At 43.4% G+C, this 11,590-nt stretch overlaps 1 protein-coding gene across 1 annotated transcript; it reads left to right on the top strand.

Annotated features, from left to right (window-relative positions):
* Positions 1-9,980: 9,980 nt before the first annotated feature.
* On the top strand, positions 9,981-10,901 carry LOC149167738 (uncharacterized). Its single transcript, XM_089430581.1, has 2 exons — positions 9,981-10,546; positions 10,637-10,901. The coding sequence occupies exons 1-2, from the start codon at positions 9,981-9,983 to the stop codon at positions 10,899-10,901; spliced, it is 831 nt and encodes a 276-aa protein (XP_089286707.1).
* The last annotated feature ends 689 nt before the right edge of the window (positions 10,902-11,590 follow it).

The raw sequence follows: 11,590 nt of genomic DNA, 5'->3' as shown, positions 1-11,590 counted from the left end.
TCTAAGATAAAAATTATCCTCATGCCTATGCATAAAGATTTTATTTATTTTTAATTATTAAACTTGTTATTTGCAAGGTTCCATTTGAGGTGACATTATAATAATTGAGATCTTCTTCAACTTTTGAATTTAGGTTTTTACTTCAGAATATTATAACAAAATTTTAAAATGATAAAAAAAAAAAATTTGATAAAGTTTTTAAGTAGGGAGATTTTTATAATTGAATTCACAAAGTTAAGATTCAATAAATGTTTAGTTAAAACAATGAAATTCATATTTTGCACCAAAATCATTTATAACAAAAATTTCCAACAACATTGGCTTTTGTTTGTAGTCTATATTCTTAAATAACTAATGCGTCTGCAAATGCTTATAAGCCTTTACCTTGCATTATTTAACAACTTGACATTTCAAGGCCATATATGACTCTTACACAAGTTACCTATAAAATCAAGCTAGCTAGTAAAGGTAGGTAATTTTATTTTTTTTTCTAAATAAGTCTAAGATATATTACTATAACAAAATGATACAAGGAGGCTCTAGCCTCTGCAGTTCTGAGTCAAGGTTCATGGCATAATGCAGCAAAAACAAAATTAAGACTGCCTAGAAGTGGGAAAACAATCCAATCCAAAATAAATTTGTTGCCCGCGCAGGGCAAACCAGCATACGAACATGGAGCAATATTCTATTGAATTCATACTAACTATTTTGCTCAAAAATTCAAAAGTAAACCCATAGACTTGGTTTCCGACAACCTAAAACCTAAAGACGCGTGGTGAATTAGTTGTCATTTGGTGCTGACGGGTGTTCTTCGATAATTAGGCACCTGTAGGCGTCGGGGTCATCCTCGTCTTTCGGCAGCACGCTCGTGTCATCCTTCACCAGAGGTTCTCGATTTTTCTCTGCTGCAGAAGGCTTGCCCTGAGCATTATCACTCTTCTCCATTGCGTGTGTGGGGCATCCTTCGTCGCTGGAAGGCTCCTCTTGAAAGGTAACTGTGATGGTAGCCTTTATGAGTGGTCGATTCAGAGAGCAATGGTAAATGAATTGGGCAGAATGGTGGGATTGTTGAGAGCTGCAAGGGATATCAGTAACTGGTATGGAGGTTTGCACAAGCTGCGAGTGCAGCCTCTCTCACTGCGAGTATCAGGATAATTTGACGAGGGGGAAGAGGAGTCCAAGACTGTTGAGGGCGGAGAACAGGGCAGTCTCCCTCTGCTGCTACCCCTCCTGCTACACATTCGCTGGCGTAGTCGAGGCATGATGGCTTGGGGATGAAGAGACTGCCTGTGAGAGGTTGGCACTGAGCGAAGCTCTGAGGTAGAAGGCTCAGAAGGCTTAGAATCGAAAGTCAAGTTGCAGATCAAACTCTGAGAGTAATGGTTGCCCTTTCCAAAGTCTATGCAATAGAGAATATTGCATCTCCTTCCCATTGCAGTGCGTGTGCTCAGCTCCACTGCAGCCAGGGGGCACTTGCAACTCAGAGGCGGAGGAGTAAAAACAGAGGAAGTGGGTCAAATGTTGCCTGAGGGCTCCATGATGCAGAGCCGAGGCGGGATGGCGCTGGTGAATTGGTTCGAGTGCCGCATTGAATGGCATTTACTACTGCTGTGAGTTTATTGCTCTATGTGCAATCTTATGGGTGGCCATGTGGCTATGCCATTTTCTGTCCCGTGCCACTGCCATCAGATCACTCTTTGTGTACACCCGCATCCGGGAGATTTGCTTCTTCAGGTCAGTACATTCCTGTAATTGAGTGCTATCATTAATGATGGTGATGGATCCTGATTGGAGTACCTAATCATGGTCTACCCTTGTATTTGCCAGAAGATCAACAACCTTGTTGCCTTCTCTCTTGACATGATTGGAGGTGATAGCTTTTCTGTTTTTTAGCCATTGCTCAATGAATTCTAAACGAGTCGCTAGTCTCCAACTAGTAGCTACTTTCGAGGCCGAGGTCCCCAGTTGTAATTGGGTAGCCATGTTGATGAGGATTTGGGAATCCCCTTCTATTATAACAGGGTGAAAATTATGTTGTTGAGCCAAACATAGTCCTTGCCATAGTCCTTCTAGTTCTGCTGAGTTATTCGTGTCCCAGCCAATTGATCCAAAATACAGTAAAAGAGGGGTGCCTTCATGATTCCTGAATATGCCTCCATATCCTGCTTTTCCCGAGTTTCCTTTTGAGGCCCCATCGAAGTTTAGTTTGATCACATCTTTTGGAGGGGGATTCCATTGAGTGGAAGGCCTAGAAGTGGTAGTAGAGATGTTGTGATCATCCTGAACCTGCGGAATCTGTATATTCCAATTCTCCCAAATATTTTGTTCCTATGACTGTGTGAGAAGATCCTCTGCCTGCCATTTCTCGAGAGCCAAGGTTTCTTGAATGTTCTGGCAGAAATTGCTCCAAATAGTGTCCAGGGGAGTGCATTGGTTCTTAAAGATGCGCTTATTTCTTTCCTTCCAGATTGTCCAAAGAAGTAGACCCGGAAGGATTTTCCATAGAGAATTTAGAAGCTTGTTGTTATAGGGAGCGGAGGCCCAATTACGAATGGTACTTGTAATGTCCCCTGAGATTTTGCAAGCTCTTTGACATCTAAAGCTGAGTTTTTCCCATAATTTGTTGGCCAAGTTGCATGAATCCATGAGGTGCTGAATGGTTTTGCTTTTCTGCTTGCAATTGGGGCAATATGAGGGTCCATGGAACCCTCTTTTAATGAGATTGTCCCACGTAAGTATTCTTTTATGATAAAGCAGCCATATGAAAGTAGATACTTTGGGCCATATTCCAGGGGTCCATATTCGTTCCCAGACTGGGTCCACTGGTGCCTGTGCTTGAATCATCAACCCATATGCCTCTTTTGTTGAAAATATCCCCCGTGGGGTGTATCCCCATCTTAAAATGTCTTTCTTGTCTAAATATCTAATTTTCCTATTGTTGAGATCTATGTGTAGTTCTGTGTAGAAGCCTTCCGTTTCTTGATGAACTATCTGTTCAGCCTTTTTCCATTTCTTGTATCCCCGATTGATATGTTGAGTCCAGTGTTGAGAGACTTTTTCATTCTGGTTAATAGCATGTTCCTCAAGATTTTGAGGAGGGATGGATTCTAATAGTTTGGGTCATTGTTGCCATGATTCAACCCAAAATCGGGCAGTGCTACCATCTCTTATCTCCCAAAAACTGTGTTGTTGTATCATTGCCCTGTGTTGTTTTGCTGCATTCAAAATTAGAGAGCCTACATCATTATTTGTGAGTCTGATAAGCTCTTCCAGCAGTTGATCATTTGCATATTTTGCAGTCAAAATTTTGGCCCATAGTGTGTGTGGGGCTGATAACCATTGCCACCATAGTCTTGCCCCCATCATTGCATTATTGTGCTAAGGATCCTGCAATCCAAGGCCTCCCTGCTTTATTGGTGTGTAAACTGTCGACCATTTCACTAAGGCCCATTTGCGATTGTGCCCTGAGGATCCCCAGAGAAAGTTCCGTTGAATGTCCTTGATCTTTTTGAGCACCCACTTTGGTGCTGCTAGAACTGAGAAAAGGTATAGAGGCATGGTTTGTAATACAACTTTGACCAGAACAAGCTTGCTTGCCATATTGAGGGCTATATAGGTCCATAGAGATAGGCGGCCTTCAAGTTTCTCTAGGAGTAGCTGCCAGGATGCGTGCTTTATAGTAGATTCGATCAATGGTGCACCCAGGTATTTGGAGGGTAGATTGGCAACAAAGAAATCTAGGATTCTGGCAATATTTCTTTGAGTCGCTCGTGGAGTGTGAAAGAAGAAGATTTGAGACTTAACAATGTTTATTGTGGTTCTTGAAGCCATAGAGAAGGTATCTAACATGGATTTGAGTGTATGAGATTTGTGGACTGAAGGGTACCCAAACAACATATTATCATCCACGAATTGTTGATTAGTGATGGCAGAGGTTCCGTGGATAGAGATGCCTCTAAGGTTTTGAGATTGAAGAGCATGTTTTATAAGGCGACCTAAGCCTTCTGCCATGAGGACAAAAAGAAAGGGAGAGAGGGGATCGCCTTGACGAATACCTCTAGAGCGGGAGAAGGGGCGAGAGGGGACGCCATTTACTAAGATGGAGAAAAAAGTGGAGGATATAAGGTTCATCACCCATCTGATCCATGTTGGGCTAAAACCAAAGGCTGTAAGCATTTGTTTTATATATGTCCAGCTTAATTTATCAAATGCTTTAGATAAATCAATTTTAAGAAGCATACCTGCCTGTTTGTTGTGCTTTAGGGAGTGAATGATCTCATGCGTCAAAATTATGCCATCTAGGATTTGACGTCCCTCCATGTATCCTGACTGTTCCTGCAAGATGAGTAAGGGGAGCAGCAGCTTGAGTCTGTTGGTGATGACCTTCGAAATGATTTTGTATATAACATTGCAGAGTGCTATGGGCCTGAACTTCTCCGGAGTGTTTGGCTGTTCTTCTTTGGGGATGAGAGCTATGAAGGTTGCATTTAGAGATGGAAGAAGCCAGTGCATAGTCTGAGATTCATCCACCACCTTCCAAACCTCCAGTTTGATGAGATCCCAGAAGTGATGGAAAAAGTTGGAGGTGAAGCCGTCAGGTCCAGGGGCTTTCCCATCTTTCAGTTGAGCTATTGCTGATTCGACTTCCATAAGAGTGACCGGTCAAAGTAATAGCTGATTGTGCTCTTCTGTTATGATTTTTGGCACATGCTGAAGAATTTTGTTTATTGCTGGTTGCCTATCTACTTGAGGCTCTTGATGTACAGATTTAAAATGGGTGAGGAGTTCTTTCTCAATGTCGTCATGTTCCTCCAATCTTTCTCCCTGCTGATTTTAAAGTTGTACAATGTTATTATGCATTTGTCTCTGGATGGTGGTGAGATGAAAGAATTTGGTATTCCTTTCCCCCTCCTTTAACCATCTAATTCTCGATTTTTGTTTCCAAAGTACCTCCTCTTGCTTCCTTTTGTCTTCTAGCTGAGTAAGAAGATCTTGTTCTTGATTTTCTAGTGCTTCGGTTCTCCCTTCCTCAATAATTCTTTGTTGGAGCTCAATCATGCTTTGCTCAAGCATTTTTTGAGCTTGAAAAATGTTGCCAAAGGTGGAGTGATTCCATTGCTTGATTTGCTTTTTGAGATTCTTTAGCCGTTGTTGGAATTGATACATGATTGACCCTTCAGGAGGAGTGAAGTTTCCCCAGGCTGTGTTGACTATATTTTTGAAATTTGGATGAGAGAGCCAGAAAGCTTCAAAGCGGAAAGGCTTTCTGGTAGATTCTCCTGGTCTTTGCCACTGAAGTGAAATGGGCCAATGATCTAAGCCTGACAGAGGCAGGATTGAGGTTGTGATGTCACCTCCCAGATGAATGGAATTGTCTGAAATGAGAAATCTATCCAGCCGAGATGCAATTTGTTGGGATCCTGACCTTTTGTTATTCCAAGTATAGATTCCATTCTTGAATGGCAAGTCTATCAACCAGTTGTTTTGTATATAATTGTTGAAGCAGCTACTTTCATTGTCCAATTTGATTCTTCCGCCTTTTTTTTCTTCCAGTTTAGTAATCATGTTGAAATCCCCACCTGTAATCCATAGTGGGTGGGTTCTCGTGGAATTGAGAGCTTTCAATGTGTTTAACAGCACAGTCTTTTCCATTAAGTCCTGAGGAAAATATACATTTGACAGATGACCATGTATATTAGTTCCTATGATGTGAAAGGTGGCCTGTATAAGATGATGGGAGGCATGAAAGTCTGTGAGTAAGATAGTTTGCTTATTCCAAGCGATGGTGAGACCTCACGAGGCACCAGACACATCCACCGTAGTTGTTTGACATCTTGGCCACGCTTTGGATATAATAGCGCTCAATTTTTTACTGTTGCATTTTATTTCTTACATGAAGAAGATTTGTGGTTTTTCCTTTTGTATCATGTTTTTTATCATTCTGTATTTCCCAGGACTATTGAGCCCTCTTAAATTCCATGAGATGAGCTTCATGGTTGACCAGTGGGTAACGGTTTGTAGTACTTGGTTAACTTGGAACATCTGCCTTACTCCACCAGCATTTCCCCAATGAGGATGGTTCTTTGTAGATCTATCTTTCTGCCCCTTTTCTTACCATCTTTGTGCATATTTTTCCCATCCCAGCTGCTACCTGGTTGTATGCCTAAGGTTCTCTGCTGATGCACTCTTGAAAGGACTACTTCCAAATTTTCGAGCTGCCTATCTGGAATTTTGTCGAACTCTTTCTTTTTGCAAGCTTGTTCAAGACTGAAGATGTCTAGGTCTCCTAAGAAGGCGTTGAATCCTCAGACCGAGGCTGCTGTCAATCTCTCCCAGGAAGACAACGGCATAAAGAATAGTATTTGGGTCAGGTCAAAATTTTATTTGGTTGGAACCGCGCCCCCGCATGGAGGCGCTGCTACTGACCTAGCAACGCCAAGCTAGCCCTTCTCACTTCGTGCGCTTTAGACATGGATCCTGGTGGGGTCTCTCTGGCTACCCCCCATTACCTCCAGAACTAGAAGCGTTCAGATCCCTAGTTGCAGCATCTGGGAAACGGACGACTAGCTCTTAGTCCAAGTTTGTCAAAAAACTAGGAAGTATTCCCATGGTGACACTGCCGGCGGAAGAAACATGTAGAACAGCACTGAATCTCGCCGAAAGAGACCTCATCAGTCAGGTAACAGGGTTATGGCCATCCCCGAAAGCTGTTGAGGAATGGGTAAGGCGAAACTGGGCACCCTTGGTCAGAGAAGGTATAAAAAGTCATTTCGTTGGCAAAGGTTTCTTTGTGTTTGTGTTCGAAAATGCGGAGGATGGAAGCCTGATATTTAGAAACGGACCATACTTCATGGGTCCTCAAGGGCTCTATCTGAACAAATGGTCTCCTGACTTTGATCCAGCTCAGGATGTGCCCACGGCGGTACCCGTTTGGGTACGCCTTCCACATCTCCCCCTCCACTGCTGGAGTCAGAACTCACTGCAATCCATAGGTAATGCTCTTGGCAGATACATAGATCAGGCGCCGAGGAAGGATCAATACTCCTGTGCCCGCATCTGCGTTGAGGTCGATCTTGAAGTTGGTTTACCCGAAGCCATCAAACTCTCAGTAGCGGACTGGACCCATATCCAAGAGCTTGATTATGAGCAGTTGCCTTTTAAGTGTCGACACTGCCATGAATATGGGCACTTTGCAAGATATTGCAAGAAAAAAAAACGAGGAAACTGCAGAGAAAGAAAAAGGAGAGCAATGGAAACAGGTAAAGAAACCAGCAAACAACAGGCAGAACAACAAAAACAAAGGCAAGGAGACAGGAAACAAAGCAGGGCAAGAAAATGGAAGCACTCAAAACGCTGGAAGCAAGGAAACCATCAGCATAGAGGAGGACAAAAATCCTTTTGAATCTCTCATTCCATCCTCAGATCCTCCAGAGGCAGAAAGGGAAGAACCTCCCCAACAGAACAACACCGAACCATCAGATCCAGGTAATACCTCAAATCTGAACCCATGCAATATTTCATCCCCCTCATATGCTGATATAATCAAACAAAAGAAGAAGAATGTCGAAAACGAGGGCTCATCGGATGAAGAGACCCTAGAAAGGACATCAAAGCGAGCTGGAAGGAAATCAAACAGAGAAACTAGGGAGGAAGAATCAGAAAGACAAAAAACCCTGGGAAGCCAAGCCACCATAGAAATGACTCTCGGAAGGAACACCAGACCAAGGGTCCCTAAGGGAGGTGGACCTACCCCAACAAGTCATAAATGATGCAGCTGGTCTCTTGGAACTGCAGGGGTCTGGGGAATCCCACTAAGGCAGAGGCTATTAGAGATTTACTGAAGATGGAAACCACAGACATACTCATGCTCCAAGAGACAAAAATAGAAGGGGAAACCCTTCTTAACACAAGCAATACAAGATGGAAATTTGATTCAGGAAAGGTAGTCAGCGCAAGAGGTTCGGCGGGAGGAATAGGCACATTCTGGTCCAAAAATTTCTTCTCTTTAGAAAGCTCCCATGTGACCCAGCATTGGATATATACAGAACTGCGCCACATAGCAAGTAATTTTAAGCTAGCCCTGTTTAATATGTATGTACCTGTGCATTATGATGAGAAGAAAGATTGTTGGAAAACTCTCTTGGACTATTTGGAATTGCATAATCCTTTGAATATAGTCATAGGAGGAGATCTGAATATAATCTTAGACCCCAAAGAAAAGAGAGGAGGGACCAATCTGAGAGACCCCTTCCTCACCACAGTGGAAAATCTCATCCAACAATGGGACCTAGTAGATTTCAAACCAGTAAAAGGAGAATACACCTGGACTAATAATAGAACAGGGGAACACCACATCTCAGCAAGGATGGATAGATTTCTCACCAGCAGTTCTATTATGCTGAACAAAAGAATTGTTTTCTCTAAGATTCTTCCGAAATTAACCTCAGATCATAAACCAATCTTACTATGTCTAAAGGAAGAAGAAGATCTACAGAGCAATCTACAATAACGCGTTGCGCTGAGCCGATCGCCGCCCGCAATTGAGCCTGAGATTCTCGGCCCTGCGGCCGCCTGAGGTTCTCCGAGAGGTGCATCGCCAGCAAGGAACCCCTGCAAACACTCCTTTGATAGGCTAGAACGACTATGCCCGCCGCGATCTGGGGGAGCTCGATCCGGCCGAGCTAAGACTTCCCTCATGGAGTCTTCTTCGCCCTCCCCCGCCGAAGCTGAGGCCTTTGCTAAGCTGCGAAATTCTTTGCCAAAAAAGAAAACATCAGAGGTTTCGAAATTTGTGAAACGCCTGGATGATATCCCAGAGATCTCGCTCCCTCCTGAGAAATCGATCCAGGTTGCCCTTTCTTTGTCTGAGCGTGCCTTGGTGGGACAGTTCACTGGTCTCTGGCCCTCCCCCAGATCCACTGAAAGCTGGGTCGCAAGGAACTGGGCACCGCTGATATCGGGCAAGGTCACTTCATACTTTTTGGGGAAGGGTTTCTTCCTGTTCGAATTTTCTGAAAAGGAAGATAAGGATTTGATCTTTCGAAATGGGCCCTATTTCATGGGCCCCCAAGGACTGTATCTCAATAAGTGGACGCCAGACTTTGATCCAGCAGTCGATGTGCCCACTGCCGTCCCGGTGTGGGTTAGATTACCTAATCTGCCAATGCATTGTTGGAACTGGGAATCCCTCAAGCACATAGAGAATACCCTAGGTAAATTCATTGATAGAGAAAACAACAAATATCAATATGACTGTGCGAGAATTTGTGTTGAAGTTGATCTCAAGGTTGGTCTACTTGAGGCAATAAAGATCAAAGTTGGAAGTTGGACACACGTTCAAAAGCTAGATTATGAACAACTACCGTTCAAGAGCAGGAAGTGCCAGGTCTATGGCCATTTCGCTAGAGGATGCCCAAAAAATACTGAAGCAGAGAAAGGCAAAGAGGACGAGTGGACGCAGGTTACAAGGACAAAAAGCAAATCCTCAAGAACAGGAAATGTCAATGGGAAAACTCTGCAAACAGGTTCAGGGCTTCAAAACCCACATATGGAAGAGCAAGGAAACAAATTTATACAGCTAAGTTCAGCAACAGAGGAAGTCCATGATCTGGAAACACAAAAGAAAGAATCGGCCCAAAAAGAGCCCCCCAGGAACCAAAGCAAACAGACAGTAAAGTAGACAGAATGGAAGATACACCCTCATAAGAGGCTGAGGAAGTACAAGGCTCAGAGGACTCAGAAGAAGAAGGTGAGATAGGTGAATCACAAACCTCGGCCAGAAGATCTTTAAGGGGCCGAAAATCAGCCTGTGAGAAAAGAGAGCAGGAGACATACAAAGACAAACTGCAAGGAAGCCAACCCACCCTCGAGAAACCCCTAGCTAAAACTCCGAAGATGAATAGAAACCCGCCCCAGAGCTCTAAAGGAGCTCTCCATTCCAAAAATAAGTGATGAGGATCGTCTCCTGGAACTGTAGGGGTATGGGGAGCAAAATCAAAGAAGATGCTGTCAAAAGTTTGATAAGATCTGAATATCCTGACATATTCCTCATCCAGGAGACTAAAATGGAGGACAAGGCCTTCCTCCTTATCGACAAAAATCTGTGGAAAAGAAGTGAAGGGCAAGTTGTCTCAGCCAAGGGTGCCTCAGGAGGCCTGGGTACCCTTTGGAATGCAAGCAAGTTCACAAGGGTGAAAGAGATCGCCAACACCCATTGGTTGTTCTCAAAACTGAAGCACATTGAATCAGATGAGACTCTTTGTCTCTTTAATGTGTATGTCCCAGTCAGTGTAGGAGAAAAAAAGAATTGTTGGGATTCTATTAGAGAGCTGGCAAACTCTGAAGATTTAGCAAATATCATCATCGTTGGAGATCTAAGTCTCACTTTAACTATGGCTGAAAAACGTGGAGGGAGCATAGTAAGGGATCCAGCGCGAGAATGGGTTGAGGATCTACTCCAGGATTGGGACATGATTGACATCAAACCATCGTCAGGCAAATACACCTGGTCCAACAAAAGGCTCGGTCCAGGCCACATTGCTGAAAGGTTAGACAGATTTCTTGTTCAAAGCTCTTTTCTTCTTCTTGTTCTAGATTCTAGAATGCATATTCTCCCCGGTAGTGTCTCTGATCACAGGCCCATCAAGCTTGAACTTTTGGCTCATTGGGATAAAGGCCCCATTCCTTTTAAATTCAATCCCCTCTGGATCAAGGAGCAATCCTTCTTGCAGTTAGTAAAAGATACTTGTAAGCAACCAGTTAATGGCTCTGCGTTCTTTGTATGGGAGGAAAAACTCAGGAGAGTGAAGGCTACTTTAAAAGTTTGGGCAAAATTTCTCCCAAATACTGTAGTGGAAAGAAAGAAGCTACAAGAACAGCTAGAGACCCATCATCTTAACTAGGAAAATGAAGAGATCACAAAAGAAATTCTCGAAAAAGAGGCGGACCTCCAGCAAAAGCTGCTTAAAGAAAGCCTGGATGAGGAAGAGTACTGGAGGATCAAATCTTGCAGGCTTTGGCTTAAGGCAGGCGATAGGAACTCATCCTTCTTCCATAAGCAAGCCCAAGCTCGGAAAAACTTCAACTCCATCACCAAAATCAGGGAAGAGAACATCATTCATAGAGACACTCAAAGCATAAAAAATGTGGCCTTCCACCATTTCAAAAATCTATATAGCGAAATAGAGGGACAGGGTCAAATTCCATTGACTGTAAATGAGGTTCCCACGCTGATATCTAACAGAAAGAATCAGTTCTTGGAAACAGAAGTCACAAATAACGAAATAAAATCCGCCCTCTTCTCTATGGAGCCGGACAAGGCCCCGGGCCCTGATGGCTTTACTGCCAGATTCTTACAGAACTATTGGCAAATAGTCGAAAAAGATTTGTGCAGAATGGTCTGGAAATCTCAAACCTATCAGAAAATAGGGGGAAGCACTAACTCGGCTTTCTTGGCTCTTATCCCCAAGGAAAGAGGTGCAAACTCCTTCTCCAGATTTCGCCCTATTTCCCTTTGCAATATAGGCTATAAGCTGGTAACAAAAGTGATTGCGAACAGATTGAAAACAATTCTTCCGGACATTATCCCAGA

Source organism: Pinus tabuliformis, chromosome 5_1 (assembly GCF_031772625.1).
Source record: "Pinus tabuliformis cultivar Carrire ecotype Pingquan chromosome 5_1, CPIR1, whole genome shotgun sequence".
NCBI classification, from domain to species: domain Eukaryota; kingdom Viridiplantae; phylum Streptophyta; class Pinopsida; order Pinales; family Pinaceae; genus Pinus; species Pinus tabuliformis.
This window is presented reverse-complemented; position numbering and strand designations above follow the sequence as displayed.